Below are 17869 nucleotides of genomic sequence, written 5' to 3'. Positions count from 1 at the left end.
GAGACTCTTCCAAAAAAAAACATGCCAATTTCATAAAATTTCATTAATTTTTCTCATTAAATCAATCTACTATTGAAAATAAAAACAAAATCTTCCTCATAAATACATAAAATATTCCTACTCAATTCAACCATACCGGTGACAAGTTCTCCATAGAAATTGTGTTGGAACTATTTATCCCCTATAAAATTTTAACCTTACATTCAATAACAGAATACTTTAAATGGACATTTTAGTTCGTGAGTCGATCAACTAAAATGAATTATACTGCTGCAAGTTAGCTCATAGTGTAATTTCTTGCTAGAAAGTTGTCTTAATCCAATCTATATGGCTTCACTTTTTAAAAGAAAAAAGATACAAAAACTTACAAAAACCATTTCCATGATTCTCATCTCACAACATATTATAGTATTGAAATATAATCATGAAGGAGTTTAAACTTCTCACCAACTTGATCAAAAGTACAACACTACAATCAAATTATGACATTAGAAACATTGAATAAGTGAAATCTATGATACATTAAATATTCAAACATTGTCAAAAAAAGAAATATAAAATATTGCATCTGTCATTTCCAATTTCCCAATCACTCCCAAACAAGGTGTCCCGCTGCCCTCAATTTTCAGCCACGGATATGAAGATTAATCTTCATCTTCTTCCAATTGTCTTCATCACAATTTAACCACGACAAAATTTCAGATAAACCCAAATTTTCAGTGTCAATTCGTCAGCCAAATTCAACTTCGCCATTGCTGAATCTCATCCACTCCTTCTGCTTGCACAGCTTCATCAGAAAGTACCACCCGATTCCCGCCGCCGTCATCACCCCACTCACCAGATAAACCACCTTCGTTGCGATCGCCATTATGAACACCAAAAACCCTGACGGGATCAGGCACATCACCACCAGCGCCGGTAGCTTCATCGGCACCCGGAACGGCCGTTTCAACTCCGGCAGCGTCCGTCGCAGCCACAGAAACGACGCGAACTCCAGCAGCATCCCCAAACTGTACAGGAAATTCGCCGATGCCACCACGTCTTCGAAGCTCAGGTACAGAACGGCCAACGTCAGCGCGGTGGACAGCAAAATCCCCACCCATGCAGTGTCGAACCATTTGGATCTGAAAGCGAAGAAATGGGGCAAGTACCCGAAATCCGCCATGCCCACGAGCTCGTACACGCAGCTGCTCAATTGGGCCTCGAACAGTCCAATCGCCGACAGAACGGCTCCGATTTCGATCCACACTTTGAGCCATTTTCCGGAGATCATATCAGCGGCGACGGCGAAGAATCCGTCTTCCCACTGGTCCTGAGTGAGGGAAAGTGCGCCGGTGACGGCGATTAGAGGGATCAAATAGGCCAAACAGGTGAGAATAACGGAAGCAAATAGGGCTTTGGGGAAAGTTTTCTGGGGTTTATCGACTTCGCCGGCGAGGGTACTAACATTGTCCCAGAAATTGAGATTCCAGAAAAGAGTATTGAAGAACAGATTCCAATCTTTTTTTACTCCTTTATCGCCTGTGCTAAGGCATCTGCGAATATGGAATTTGGGGATTGCAATTAGGGACATGAGGATGAAGGGGCAGAGGGAGACGATGCCGAGGCAGACGGAGGTGTAGCCGACGACGGAGAGGCCGGTGTAGTTGAGGAAGGACAGTGCGAGGGTGGAGATGAGAAGGGCGAGGGTGCGGGCGAGGCCACCGGCGAAGATGGGGAAGAGTTTTTCGAGGTAGTTGATGCAGAGGATGGGAAAGGCGGCGACGTTGATGACGCCGCTGAGGTATTTGAGGGAGCCCATGAGGGAGCCCCAGAAGGGGCCGAAGGCTTTGGCGGCCCAGATGACGAACCCGCCGTTGCCGGGGAAGGCTGTAGAGAGCTCGGCCGTGATGAGAGCCTCCGGAACGCTCCAGATGAAAGGGAAAATTAGGAATCCAAGGATCGCAAAGAGGGGGCCGGCGGCGCGCACTGCGGGCTCCTCTCCGAACGGGCCGCCGGCGACCTCAAAGTAGATAAGAAAGATGAGAGGGATGAGAGTGAGCTTCTTTTTATGGTCATGGGCGGCGACGGGAGCGGTGGTGACGGGGAGGTTATGGGCTGTGGTGCCGGAGTTGTTGGCGGTTTCTATGGCGGAGGAGGCTACCGGCGGTCTTGCCTGCTCTTCTCCCATGGTTGGATTAGAGACCTGCTGGCGGACTCATTTTCCGGAATATATAATACATATTATACACACGCATTTAGAGAGAGAGAGAGAGAGAGAGAGAGAGACAGTCTTTGCTATAAATTAAAGTTGTGATTCATGTGTAATTATGTATTCGTTTTAATGTATTAAATAAAAAATTCTCTTAATCTTAATTTTTTTTAATTACAGACAAAAGATTAAAAAAAAGGTAAAGAAAAAATTTAGGGGAAAATAATAACCTCCTTTGAGGTTTGTTGACAAAATACCTCCTAAGAGGTTTTAAGATTTTTATAAATCCTGGGTTTCAAAAATAACGCAAACCTCTTCTAAATTTTTCAAAAAATATATATATACACCTCTCATTACATTTTACAAAAAGATAAATTTTTTTAAAAAAAATTTGTATCTTTTTGACAAACCTTAAGAAATATATATATTATTTTAAACCTACAGAAAATGTCCTAATCTTTTTTTTTAAAATTTATTATTTTATTAAGTAAGAAAAAATAATAAAACTTGTATTAATTTTAAAATGGTATAAGTCGTGTTCCTTTTCTATAATTTAATTAAATAATATTTCAATTATTTTGGAAGCACATTGAATTTGAACTTTTGCGTTGATTTAGATGAAATTAAATATAATTTTTTATAATATAAAATTCATTAAATTATTCAAAGAAATCAATTTTACTTTTTAAAATGAGGAAGAGAATGATTAAAATATATTATTTTGTCATAAAATCTTTTCAAAAAATAAATAATTATTTGATTTTAGGAATAAGTGTGATCATGATTAAAGTATCCTATATATATATTCTATAATTGGAGCCACTCTAGATATGTTGAAATAAAATCAAGTAATTTTTTTGTTGAAAATAATTTTAAAATATGTAATATATAAATAAAATAAATAAATAAATAAATAAAAGCTCATCTTTATTCATGTGTGAATATATGCATACATATATACAGACATATGTATACGCGCTCGTGTACTCAAGTTATATGATGTACTATCTTACGCATTATATATCATTCATTATGTTTTAAGAAAAATGCAAGAAAAAAAAAAAAAAAAGTTTTGTCCAACTTCAAAACCGCTCCAGAAAGTCAACTCTCTCTCTGCTGCATCGTCTTCTTCTTCCGTGAGCGTCAACACATCGACGCCTCCATGACCGCATCCGAATTTAGAGGGAGGCCCATCATGGGGAAGGTCGTCGACCCATGGGTTTAGTGCCGACAGAGGTCCTTAGGGTGCATCAATGAGCAAGAGTTCCCATGTAAGAAAAAAAAGGTCTTATTATAATTTATGTATAAGCGTATTTTTACTTGTTTGGAGAGAAATAAATATGAAATACTATTAAATGGTTGATTAACTCTCCTTTCAATTCTTCCCTTTGAGCATAGATGCTTTTTACCCAAGATTTGATATGTAAAATATAATAAAATAAATAGGAGTGGAATGCAATAAGAAATAATATGGCAAATATAAAAATTATAAAGGCTAATTTCTTTCATTCCACTCTATTTATACCAAACAAATCATTAGAATTTATCACTATGATGTTTAGGCTAGAATGAGTTCAATAACAAAAATATATACTAAAAAATATGAGAGTCGCACACAAGCGCACGTGTGACATGTTAGCTAGCTAATTGTTAGTACAAATACTAATAATGAATTGACACAAACCAAGTATATGAAAACCTTATTATTCTAAAAGTAGAGTAACATAAAAATTGGAGTATTATTATTTTGAAATAAGGATATAGTAAGTCATTTGTGAAAAAGAAATCTAGACATTTAATTTGCATTATAATTGAAATGGCAATCATTTTGTTAAGTTAGAACTATATTAGCATTTTACTAATTTTATTTTTTTTTTCTTTTTTGGATTTTCTTTGTATTTTTTAAAACTTTTAAATTTTTAAAATATTTAAAAATAAAAATATAAGTATACATCATGGCTACTGAACCATTTGGACTGGTCAAGATGGTTAACCTACAAACTAGTCAAGTTGTCAACTTGTCTGTCGACGATTTTTTTGGAGTTTTTTATAATTTTAATATTATTTTAAAAATAAATTATTTAAAAATAGTTCAAACGGAACTTTTTTTCTCAAATTGATGGGTTTAAAAAAAATGCTAATTTATCCAAAAATTTTTGAAGCACGTCAATTTGAAAAATAAAAAATTGATTCGAACAATGTTTAAATCATTTTTATTAAAATAATATTAAAATCAAAACAAAAAAAAAAAATCTCTATTGGGATATGCCGAGAAAGTGTTGCAGTCAAGATTTATGTGCATAAATTATGGAGAGAAAAGTGAAGTCAAAAAAGAGAGTGCCCCTGGCTGATAATTGGTGTATTAAAAAATTAGGCCAATTTGATTAAGAGTCAAAGCTTAAGCCAAATATTTTTGCACCAAAAAGGGGTCGCTCCCATGTCAAAAATTAGATTTAAATACACTTTTTTAATGATGATTTTAAAATTATCATTTTTTTAGTTCCATATTTAAAAGGACTTGTGTATGTTTTGAGAAAATATTTCAATACTTAAAGTTTGAGACTTTATAAATATATCTTTTTTACGGCATAATTTTGTAATTAAATTACTTATTTAATGATTGGTTATCAAGAAAAGTGAAGAAAAAAATATAATATATAACAAATTAATGAATAAATTTTGACATTACGCATAATTAATATTTAATTTTTCTTAACGTTTAATCATATTTGAAGAAATATTTTTTTTCAATACTATGTGATGTAGAATGAAATATAATGAAAAACGCATTTCCTTATTTTCCTCTTATTTCCTTTTCTTTAACAAAATTATTAATCTAAACGGGACATACATTGCTTTATATTTTAATTTTATTTCCTTATGATTGATTTAGATCAAGAATTTTGTTTGGAAAAAGAAAAAGAAAGGAAAATGAGAAGAAAATTTATTTTCACTATGTTTTCTCTATATATGATACTATTAAAAATAAAAAAGTATTCTAATATAATTAAAAAAATTTTAAAAATCAAATGTTAATAATATGTAAATTAAAATTTTTTTTATTCATTTAATAAATTTTTATTTTTTTTCTCAATTTTCTTGATAACCAAATATTAAAAAATAGATTTTTCAAATTTTTCTTTCCTTTTTCTAATATTTTCCCAATTTCAATAGACCCATAATAGTTTACAAGTTCCAAACACGGTGCTATTACATTAAAAAAAAATTAAAATTTCAAATTCACCCTCATTCTAAGGTGCCTTTCAATCAAAGATAGGAAATTAAAAAAGAAAATTTATTTTATTTTATATTTTTTTATATGTCAAACACTATTAAAAATGATAATTTTTTAAAATATAATTATAAATTAATAAAAATTAAAATCAATATCACTTATTAATTAATTTGTTATATATTTTATTTTTTTATCTCACATTCCTTAGTAGCTAAACATGAAAAAGTAAATTCTTTTTTACTCTCTTGTGTTTTTCCTTATATTTTTTAAGATTTGAAAAATGTCTAAATGATTCTTAATTTTCTAAAAGATATCTATTCTTTGTACATATCTATTCGAGTTGTCACCTTTTACAAAAAATATTATTTTCCATTTTCTTTCTTAGGGGCTGAATTTATTAATATAATAAAGGCTATATAACCCTTGAGATATTGATTCTCAGGATTCACCGTCTATCTTACCTTAACTATAAGTATATAATTAGGAGATTCAATTTTTCAAGATAAAATTAACAACTCTTCTATTATAAGATCGATTTGTGTCAACATATAAATCGATCACACCAACAAGAAAGCATTAAATTCGATAATCACAACCTATATTGTATTCTTATAAATGAATGGATTCGCAAATAATGCATGGATCTTTTAATGGAAAAAAATAACAATAATTGTTCTTGAAAACTCTCAAGGTGGGGTTTTGTTTTATTTTATATATTTTGCTCTTTTTTTTTTATAACATAGGAGCTTCAGCCACCAACGAGTCGGACCCCCTGGTACGGCACCAAATCTACAGATCAGCATCCTCCGCCCCCAGGTCTTGCTGATCAGGGTAAAGGCTGGAATGCAAACATGACTTCTATACATTAGTTGAACGTTTGGCCAACTCGAACCCCGTGACACATCTCCATTACCATCCATGGTCCCCGTTGCCTCACAGAGAACTCTCACCATCCACAGTTCCCGCTGGCTCACAAAGCGAACTCACGTCATCCATGATCCCCGCTGGCTCACAGAGTAAATTCTCACCATCCACAGGTACCGCTGGTACCATGAGTGTATATACCTGGAATTGAACCCCTGATACTCCTTCTTACTTACTGATGCCTTTTCACCGTACCATGCCCATGGGAGCATATATATTTTGCTCTTGATAATAGAGGAATTAGCTATAAATTGATTGATTAATTTTGAAACTCTTAATTATGCTAATTTTTTACATAATTTAATTATGGGTACCAAAAAATAATAATCATAATGTATTAGTTGCATATTAAAATTTTAATCTTCAACAATGGCTTAGATTTGGTTTTGCTTTCGTATGATTAATGGAAATGAACTCTTAAAACAGGTTTGAATCGTCAAAAAGTTATTTCGTCCATTTGTGAAAATAAGGAAGAAAAAATCAGATGACTTTGACAGGCATTTGGTAAAATAGATGCAACAAAAGGCGTAATTATTATCTAAAAGATTTTCTAATAATTGGAGAAGACTAAGAACAAATATCGGATAGGAGCTTATTAATGTCCAAATCTAAAGTTGCAACATACATCAATTCAAGATATATAATGTCGTACGTATAAAAACTCATACAAAAAGAAACATAGACGAAAATACCTGCAAGAGAGAATGGTTCGAGTTTAGGCTTTTTTTTTCTTCTAACAAAATTTTCATCCCAACGAACTATTAATATACAATACCAAATGAAATAAGACAAATTTTTTACATGAATTACCTTTTAAAAATATTACATCGCTATACAATTTACATTATATTCGGATATATTTCATCATATTCTTAAAAAGAAAAAAGACATTTCGTGAACTGAATGTCAGACCTACTAATAAAGCATTCATTATAAATAAATTTAATTATTTATAAAAACAAAGATATATTGTCGTTATAAAACGAGCGATAATATAAAAATTAATGCATAATGTGAAATAGATAAAAGAAATTACTATTATGAATTTTACCATTGGAGTATCTTTATTGTGATCTTATATTTTTTTTTTAGTAGAATAACAAAATTTATAGTATGAGTCACAATTTTATTCTATTATTAAATGCATTTCCTAATTAAGTCAAAGAGAATCTGAAGACCATCGATTGCTTAGAATTATATGACGTCATCTTAACAAGCGAATCCACTAAAGTGGCATGAGATCCGGCGAAACTAAGTGTATGGAGTGTATCTATTACAACCGATCCTTCACCACCACATGGAGAGAGTTTTCTTGATTTGATATTAATAATCAACCCTCTAGCACTTCCAGAGACCCACTTCTCATACAACTAATTGTTTGTTATTGACTTGATATTCCACTTTACGTGCAATTAAATATGTTTTTTTTTTTATTACATAGAAACTTCAGCCACCAAAGAATCCTTTGGACCCTCTGGTGCGGTACCAAATCTACGGATCAACGTCCTCCGCCCCCAGGTCTTACTGATCAGGGAAAAGTTCAAAATGTGGACGCGACTTTTGTGCATCAGTTGGACGTTCGGTCAATCCGACCCCTAAGACATATCTCCATTATCATCCACAGTCCCCGCTGGCTTATAAAGAATTTCCATCATCCACGGCCTCCGCTGACTCACAGAAAACTCTCACTATCCACGGTTTCCGCTGACTCACAGAGTGAATTCTTACCATCCAAGGTCTCCGCTAGCTCATAGAGTAAACTCTCACCATCCACAGGTACCGTTAGTTCCGTGAGTGTATCTACCTGCAATTGAACCCCCGATACTCCTTCTTACTTGTTAATGTATTTCTACCGCACCATGCCCTAAATGTCCTAAACTGATGAAAGCATCCAAGAAAAAGAAGAAGGCTCTAAAATTCGGTCGGGACACGCATAACACAAGCAGTTCAGACACCGAGTCCAATGATGATATGGTAGTCAATCTATATCTAATGGCACATGATGATCTTGAAATACAAAATTATCTTTCTCAGTATATTCTTATTTGTTCCATGTAAAGGAACTTGATACTATTAACAACTCCAATAAAAAAAAATTAAATTTGATGACCACGGAATGATAAACTAGGTTTTTTTTTTTTATTAATTATAATAATAATAAAAATTTTAGTCATAAGATGTTGTCTATTCTTCCTTATGCGTCAAATCAACTTTTAAAAAAAGCCAGTATAAAAACCAATAAGCAATCAAGTAGTGTAAGTCAAGAACTAACAAGAAAATGCATCTCCTACTTAGAATCTAATACTTCTTTATATATTCTTTATCTTTATTTTTATTATTTTTCTTTCAAGAACTGTCCTCTTCAAAGCTAAAAGGCTTACAAATTTTTCACAAGTACAAGAAATAATAATAATAATAATAATAATAATAATAATAATTCATACATGTCATCATTTTATGAAGTTCAGTTGAGAAAGTGGGCTTCCAAGTGATTGGGCAAATAAAATTTTGCTTTTATCGAATAAATTTAATGTGTTGGATAAGCTTTTGAAGGACGACGACTTTATGCATTAATTTACTCATTTTTGCTTTTAGATACAAAATTAAAATCCCAATAGGTTAAAAAATTTAGCAAATAAAATTTCAAACTCTCTTTTAATATCAACTCAAGTATCATTTACATATAAAATTTACGAGATGTATAAAATCTAATCCACAGTTAATTGCCTAGGAGTATTTTAATCTCATATATAATTTTTTTTTTCTTTTCTAAGGCCCCGTTTGGAATACAAAAAAATATTAGGAAACTGAAATGAAAATATAAAAAATTTTATATTTTCATGTTTGGTTATCAAGTAAAGTGAGACACAAAATAAAAAATATACTAAATTTATTAACAAAATATTAATTTTTCACATCATTGATAATTAGATTTTCCTAATTTTTAATCATAGCAAAACAAATTTTTATTTTTAATAATATTTAATATAAAGGAAAATATGTTTTCTCCTTATTTTCCTTTCCTTTTCTTTCCCCAAATAAAATCTTTAATCCAAACAAACCCTAAAATATCAATTGTGTTATTCCATCTAACATAAGTTAAGATAAAAATAGATAATCATGATAAAACTTGAGAATACTGCTTTCTCCTATATTTTTCTTCTCTATAAGATATTATCAAAAATAAAAGTTTGTTTTAACATATTTAAAATTATGAAAAACTAATAAATATTAATGATGTGTTAAATCAAAATTTTGTTTATAAATTTGATATATTTTTCATTATTTTTTATTTTCCTTAATAATCAAATATAAAAATGAGGATTCATTGATATTTTTCTTTCCTTTTCTTAATATTTTCTAAGGTCCAAACATGGTCTAAACATAATGACAAGAGCATACGAAATATTTATACTTTTTATGTTTGATTATTAAGGAAAGTAAATAAATAAATAAAAATAACTATGAACACAATTTTGATTTCATCCATCATTAATATTTAATATTTTAAATTTTAATCATATAAAACAAAATAATTTTTCTTATTTTTTTCTTTTTTTTTTTTAAAATAAATTTTTTTATCGAAATAAAGTGACATAGAAATCCCTTGTCTTTTAGTTTAAAGATGCAGTAAAGCATATTTTAGGCTCCATTTGGAACTCGAAAAATATTGGAGAAAGAAAATAAAAATATTGAAGAATTCATATTTTCATATTTGGTTATTAAGAAAATGCAAAAGAAAATAAAAATATATATCATATTTATGAACAAAATTTTAATTTTACACATAATTAATATTTTATTTTTCTTAATTTTTAGTCATATTAAAACAAATTTTCATTTTTTATGATAATTAATAAAGAAAGAAAATACAAGGCAAAATAAATTTTCTTCTTATTTTTCTTTCCTTTCCTTTCTGCAAACAAATTTTTTTATCCAAACAAATCCTTAATTTCTTTGAAAAAAATTGCTATATACCCCCTTCCATAAAAAAAGTGATACCATATCCATGCATGTTATTGTTAGCACCGGAGGAATCTATGGGAAAACTATATAGACATAATTGAACACCAATCCAAAAGTTTAAACCTATTAGGTTTTGGGTCCAACCTAATATATAAGCACCTATCATCCACACATTTTTTTAATGTATGAGAAACTCATAAGTGAAATTTTCAACAATCTCCCCTTCATTTGTGAGTTCTAATTGCTCTCCCTTAAACGGAAACCGTCTCTCTTATTAAAGTAAGTCCAATTCTCCAACAGTTGCTCAAGTGAGTCTTACCACCACGCCTTACGTGCCTCGAATTGTATTCCACGTGCCTCCGAACCACTCCTACCTCTTACGTCTTGACCCTATTCGAATCCATCTTCCAAACCTAGATAATCCTTATTGGTCTCGGTCACACACTTAGTTCTCCAACTATTAGCATGTTCAGGTTAGAAATCAAAGATAAAGCCACATACATAGAATAAAGATCAACACCAAGATATACGTGATTCAGCCAATTCCGACCTATATCCACGGGAGAGATAGCCACTGTATGTATTTAGAAAAATACGAAGGAGGAAGAGGAGACAATTCTCACTCAAACTCTCTCAACTCTCATAGCTCTCTTTACCTACACTCTTACAACTTCCCTCATTTCACTCTTTACTAGGATGTCTTTACATTCACAACACACACATATATATACATGGAGAAGGGAATAATCACTTGAGAAATCTGCCAAAAATCATCCCCGGAAGTCTCTCCTGATTTAGTAGAGAGAAATCCGCAAGGGATGGAGAAGACCTGGATGTCTACTCCCATATTCTCTACCTTAATTAGGGTATGGACCTATCAGTTATTTTATTTAATAATTAATTTTTTTCGAGGGATTAATTTTAAGGCTAATGTCAAATTAACAAACTTAACTAACCAAATTGTATTAATTGTTTGATTAAATTTTCAATTCTAATAAGTTCATAATGAATTTCTAAAATTCTGATTTTTAGAGTGAATAATAACAACTCAAACTAATTAATTTATTTAACTGAATTATAATTTAGTCAATTAATAATTCAAGTCGGTATCAAACAAAAATTATCTATTAATTCAATTAATTAGTTAAATTAATCATACCAATCCAATGATATCTCCCAACGAATTTAAAACAACAAAGTTTATATATTGTTATCTTGGTTTTGGGGATAACTAAATTTTTTATTAATCATGACGTAGAATTTATTAACCAATTTATTTTTTAAGAATTTTTATTATTCGATATATAATTAGCTATTGATGCATATTCAATCTTAATTTTCAAATTTACTATTTTTAATTAAATAATTACAAAAACTAATCATTTAAAATTTCCAAATCAAACCCACATCAAAATATCATATTGCATGGCTGATATTTTTCTTTTTTTTATTCCCAAGAACCTGATTGAAGCTTCATGCCCAACTCTCTTTCTCTCTCAGAATGGAATCACTTGCAGCAACGCATATGATATCTGCAACTCAGAGCTCCTTCTCAACCAGATACCCATCGATCCCTCTTCGTGCCCGAACGATTATCAAGCGACGGCGTTTCCGCGTTCGTCTTTCGACGAAGCTATCTGATTTCCAGGGTATGATCGATAAAAGTTGTTAATGATGCTGTATTGTACCGTATGATTTGTTTCCTCCACGTGTTTCTTTGAAATCGATTTTTGGGGTTTCTTGCATTATAAAACAAGAGCTATTACATTTTTGTGATGATCTTTTAACATCTTTTGATTTTTGAAGCCCCCATTTGCTGTTCTTAGTATTATGAATGCGTATAGATAGCCGTGGAATAAGAGGGGTTCTTTCAATCTCGCGAAATTGATGGAACCTTGGGCAGATTTAAATTTGGGATTTGAGCAAGTGGGTTCTTTTGAATTTCGCTACCAATTTTCTGTTCTTACTCTGTTGTTGAAGAATGCATTTACAGCCCCTGGATTTGGATTTGTGTGGATTTAGAAAGAAGTCGGTACAATTTCATATTTGGTTTTGTCCCAGCCCACACATATCCAAGTTCAGGATTCAAATTTCAAGCTCGCAGAGACAAGAGTGTAAATTCTGCACATGGACAACAATGGAACAAGTGGGTGTCTTCTGAACTTCACTAAATTAATGGGAACATTGGAAAGATTTAAATTTGTTCGAGAAGAATTCACTATGAAATAGGAATTGTTCAATGAACACAAAATTCACAATGCTTTCAAGGTCCGAAGCCACAGTTACACGCTTGATTACAGAAGGGAACCACAATGAAGGTTTTCTTTCACATGAAAAAACTATAAACGAAAGTGTCTGAAGATGTTCCCAAAAGTTTCACATGAAATACGAAGTGAGATCAACTGTGTTGGGAATAAAGAACAAATTCCCGAAACCTGTGAGAAACAAAATAGAGAAAAAATAACGCCAAAGAAAAATCAATCATACGCACAAAACAATATTTACGTGGTTCGGCAATTTTGCCTACGTCCACGGAGTTGCAGGGATTTCAATATTATTAGGAAGAAAACACAGAGAGTGCGGCGATACAATGCTCTCCCTCTCGCTCTCTCGCAGGTACAACTATGGACTAAGCCTTAGGATAAAAATCTCTAATTAAATAGAGATCGGGTCGTCATCCAAATTAAAACACAACTAGGTTCCACAAAAGCCCAAAAGACTGAAATAGGCAGTTTAGCACAGCTTTCCCTGATATTCCAGTTGATGAAAATTAACCATTAGCAAAGAACAATCCCACTGGAAAATGATATACTGCCGTAGGATTACATTATAGTAAACAACGCATAAAAATTTTGACTATTTATGGCATGCCAATGATGCCATAGTTCCATTATGGGATTTTTCAGGAGCCCCTCTCCTTCATTTCCCCCTTATATGCAAGTAGAGTTCTGTTTGCAGATTTCCACAAAATGGAAGGAAATTTCTATAAAATTTCTATCAATAGCTGAGATTCTATTTGTTCATAGACAAGTGTCTAAGATGATGTCCATGGTTCATATGGTGTGGGGGTTCCACTGGTTCTGCTTCATTACACCCTCTTATATTGTAATAGAGTTCTGTTTGCATATTTTCACAAAATGGAAAGAAATTTCTTTGTTTAAAAATTGAATTGATAGTTGAGATTTTGATCGTTCATAGACAAGTGTCTAAGATGATGTCCATGGAGGAGATTCATATGGTGTTTGTATTCCACTGGTTCTGCACCAGACTGCCATCTTCCCAATCTTCAGTGGAGTAAGATGACAAAAGTGTGCAGAAAGAACAATTTGGGCGCTAGGATCTTTGTAGGCTTATCTCTTCGTGCTCTAGGTTGGTGCATATGCTAATTCAATCCAGGTTAAATGTTGGACTGGAACTTGTAATTTTTAATGAATCAAAGTCCATTGTCTTGCCATAGTTATGATTTGCGTTGTGCAGGAAAAAGCAAAGTGAGTACCCTGAAAGTACAAGAAGTGGAAAAGAAACAACTAGAATGTGTTGAGCACATTTAGATTCATCTTGGAAGCATCAAGATGGGCTAGGAGCTGTTGGCAAGTAAAACTAGGAAGCACAAATTTACCCATACATGTTATATATATTTCTAAAACCATATTAGGTTTTATTGCAGTGTGCCACATTTGCTGCTTTTTAGTTATTGTCGAATGAGAATAATGAGAGGATTTTTGGAGATGAGATCACTCCTAGACATCTGCTCGGATGCTTTCTTGGGATAGCTAGCTGAAGATTTGTTAACATGCATGTTCCTTGGATATTTGTATTTTGTAACATAGGTGGAGGGATGCTTTAATCTTTTTCTTTCCTTCTCTTTAGATTATTTCTTGCACCCCTTTCTTTAATCTCTTTCCTCTCTTAATAAATCTTCTTTTTCTATCCAAAAATAAATAAAAAACAGGGAAGAATGTAAAACCTCTATTAGTTAACTACCTGGCTGCAATGATTAGCTAAGTTATTCAAGATAATCATTTTGAAGAAAAAGAAATTGAACTAAAGGCTAAGGTGTTCTTTAAATATAAATAAAACGCTTTTGATGATTATGAAAGTGTAAGGCTCTGTTGAGCTGAGTTGGAAGCACAAGCTTTTTCAGAAAAAAAAAAAAAAAACAGTGTGCTGATTGTATGATGGTGTATGGTTTATACTTTTACTCACTGTTTTTTCTTTTTAATCCCACTCATGGATGAACTATATACATTTTCATTACATTTGCTGTGCAGTGAATATCTCCCTGTAGTACAGTAGCACTACAACTATACAATGTTTCTTGTGCTTATGCTGCTACTAGAGTTTGACACTCTCTTGATTTTCAATAGAAACCTTCTTTTTTCTTTCAGCGATGTAACAAGAAGTTTCTGCTTCAGATTATCGGAGCTTTGCAAGACCTTCACGTCTCTTGCCTGCTACAGAAGTGAAAATATGCACTGTTTCTTCATCAGAAAAGATTTTTACTTCTTTAAGATTGGATGGATCCCAGTCTTTATACAAGGTTGAGCTGTGCACAAGTACAACATTTGGCTCGTCTCTGAGTGACTTGACTGCTGGAATATTACTTTGCTTGATAGGCGAAAATAATGACTCCATATTGCAGAGGATACCGGCAAGTTCGGTGTATCCTACAGAAACGGAAAGCACGTATGATTCTGATGTACTCCATTTCCAAAGAGGTTCTGTAGATGAGTTCATATTTGAGGGACCTACGCTGGGAAAAATTGAAGCAATTTGGCTTGGTCTTGAATCAGGTTAGTCTGTTCTGGGCCAGGCAGTATTTTTATTGTGCAGGCATAGGGAACCAGAATTTGTGTCTCCTACAATCTCAACAGAATTATTAAGAATATAGTGCAAACATGCAGTTCTAGGCCTATGTGCATTCACTATAGCTACCCATTGAGGGCTCTTCTGCAGAAAGCTGCCGATCAACTTTTGCCTGTGTTGTAACTTTGGCATTCTAGCAACAACAACAATAACAAAGCCTCAAACCTTACTAGGTAGGTTTGGCTATGGGTGTATCACAATCTAGGGCTAAACCCTCTTAAAAGTTGGGAGTGCCCTCAAATCCTTCCTGGGTGCCTCCATTTAATTTATTCATGGTCTGGTCATCTCCCTCATTCAGCTCATTCAGCCTCAACTTCAATTAATTCACTTTCACTAGGCAGGATTGGTTATTTGTATCACAATCAAGGGCTAAACCCTGTCTCAGATCCTTCCTTGCTGCCTACATTCAAGTTATTCTAGATCTAATCATAGCGCTCATACAGTCTAATTTCAATTAAATTACTCTTACTGGCATGCTCTACCATCTATGCTGCTTCATGGCGCAGTTATATAATATCCGGAACTAATTTGTTGTATCCTCTACACTCCTACAAATCAGATTTTTGTGGGTTGTAGGTATGAACTGGAGTACTCTACAACAACAACCATATTATTAAAGCTATTAAAGAAAGATGAACCAGGGGACAACTTCTGGAACTATGATGAGATTTTGAACAATACCTATACATGTATACTACATTTGGCTGCAATTATGCTTTTAACATTTTTTTTTCTCTCTTCGTTTTAATGGCAGGTCAGTGGAGATTAGGAGGTGTAAGCTTGACCACCATTTGCAGATTTCAGTCTCCTTCAGAAGAAATATACGGGAAAGAAATCCAGTACATTGCTTTCAAGTACAACTTTGAAGCCGACAATATCTTGCTAGGAGAGGGAAGCAACATTTCCATGGCAGAACTAAGACCTCAGCTCATTACCAAGATTTATGAGTCTGACCCTTTCTCCTTATTAAAGAGCAAAACTCCCTCCCAGTCAAGTAGACTAGCCAGTCTCAAGGAACTAAATGAAGAAAGCATGAGGGAATATGCAGATTTGAAGCTGTCTTTGCTACTCTATGATGCTTTACTTATTTTTGCTGGTACTTCAATTTTATCCTTCACAACCGGGGAAAAGACTGCTTTAGCGTTTCTGGCGGGCGGCTTCGGAGGCTTCTTATATCTACTCCTATTGCAGAGATCTATTGATGGATTGCCAATCCCAGCATCCAACAATGGAGGGAGTATCGGTGAGATTTTTCGAGGCTTTAAGAGTCCAGTATGGGGCCTGGCTTTGACTCTTGGGTTTGCTGTTGTGGGAGTCAAGTATTTTGGCCCGGACGATGTCTCTATGGCCTTTACTCCAAAAGAACTTGTGGTGGGGATGATGGGATTTCTTGTATGCAAAGTTGCTGTGGTTTTGGCAGCATTTAAACCCTTACAAAGGTCTGGTCCGTCTGGAGGAGAATGACTTGTTGCCCTCTTTTCATTTGTATCCTTCATGCACATATTTTACACTTGGGAGGAATTGTGAAAGAATTCATTTAAGAAGCACTAATCTGTACATATTACATTTTCAATCTGGAAAAGAAATTGTGACTTCTGCATATCACTATATCAGAGAGAGAGAGAGAAAGAGAGTCGTGACTTTTGCTGAGTAGGGCTGGTGATGTAAACCAGAGAGGAGTCGTGCAGATTTCTGTGTAAAATCTCATTCGTGATTACCAGACATGTGGCCTAGTAAATTTTATAATGACGAATTTAGTATCTAAAAGATAAATGTGAGCACAATGCTACATCTATGCAAATCACGTAGGAAAAGAGTTGAGAGAGGAATCAAATCAAGGCAGGAATGAATGATTATTAATTTATTATTGTTAAAATAATTATGATTATTATTTTGGCCATTTTTATTAATATTTTCCTTGTGGTTATATTATTTTTAATTATTATATTATTATCCGTTGTTATTTTTTTTATTATAATAATAACAATTGGTATTACTGTTTATTGTTACTTTTTTGTTATTATTTTTTATAATTTTCATAATCGTGAATATTATTAGTGTAATTATTATTTCTTATTATTGTTATTACTTTTTTTATTATTTTTATAATAATCATTATCCCTAAAAATAATAATATAATTATTATTATTGCTCTTGTTGTTATTATTATTTTAAAATAATAAATTTAATCTTATTATAGTTATTATTAGTTGTTATTATATTTTATAATAATTAGTATCCTTAAATAATAATTATTATTATTGTTTTTGTTATTATTTTTATTTTTATAATAATAAATATTATTTAATTTTGTTATTTTTATTATAATACTAATAAATAATAATAACTAGTATTATTTGAATTTGTTGTTTTTGAATTTTTTTTATGATAAATGAGTTTAATTCCGTAGAATGAAGGTCCATTCTGGCCTATCTGGACTGAAATCATGATTCTCTCATTCACAATAATCGTATATCAGCTGAAATGCAATTTCATCCTTCATTCCATAAACCGAACTAGGAATGTGGTTCCATTCTTCATATATGATTTTATTGCACGTCTAATTCTATAAACCAAACGAGGGATTACAACTTAATTACTGGCAATTGTGTTTGTTGTTATTATTGTTGTTAATGTTCTTATAATCCAACATGCATGCATGGGTAGAGAAACTTATGCGTTTTATT

At 32.5% G+C, this 17869-nt stretch overlaps 2 protein-coding genes across 2 annotated transcripts; one reads left to right on the top strand and one right to left on the bottom strand.

Moving 5' to 3' along the window:
• Positions 1–376: 376 nt before the first annotated feature.
• On the bottom strand, positions 377–2344 carry LOC131149738 (probable polyamine transporter At3g13620). Its single transcript, XM_058100451.1, has one exon. It carries the CDS (start codon positions 2168–2170, stop codon positions 731–733), a length of 1440 nt encoding a protein of 479 aa, XP_057956434.1. The 5' UTR covers positions 2171–2344; the 3' UTR covers positions 377–730.
• A 9387-nt stretch (positions 2345–11731) lies between these two features.
• Positions 11732–16784, top strand: LOC131149737 (uncharacterized). Its single transcript, XM_058100450.1, has 3 exons — positions 11732–11965; positions 14732–15109; positions 15937–16784. Exons 1-3 carry the CDS (start codon positions 11818–11820, stop codon positions 16644–16646), a joined length of 1236 nt encoding a protein of 411 aa, XP_057956433.1. The 5' UTR covers positions 11732–11817; the 3' UTR covers positions 16647–16784.
• The last annotated feature ends 1085 nt before the right edge of the window (positions 16785–17869 follow it).

The sequence above is a fragment of the Malania oleifera genome, chromosome 2, assembly GCF_029873635.1.
Source record: "Malania oleifera isolate guangnan ecotype guangnan chromosome 2, ASM2987363v1, whole genome shotgun sequence".
NCBI classification, from domain to species: Eukaryota; Viridiplantae; Streptophyta; class Magnoliopsida; order Santalales; family Ximeniaceae; genus Malania; species Malania oleifera.
This window is presented reverse-complemented; position numbering and strand designations above follow the sequence as displayed.

Coding starts and splice junctions, on each gene's coding strand:
- LOC131149738 (XM_058100451.1), bottom strand. CDS start 2,170: ATGGGAGAAGAGCAGGCAAGACCGCCGGTAGCCTCCTCCGCCATAGAA.
- LOC131149737 (XM_058100450.1), top strand. CDS start 11,818: ATGGAATCACTTGCAGCAACGCATATGATATCTGCAACTCAGAGCTCC. Junction 11,966..14,731: donor GAAGCTATCTGATTTCCAGG/GTATGATCGATA, acceptor TTTCTGCTTCAG/ATTATCGGAGCTTTGCAAGA. Junction 15,110..15,936: donor TTGGCTTGGTCTTGAATCAG/GTTAGTCTGTTC, acceptor TTTTAATGGCAG/GTCAGTGGAGATTAGGAGGT.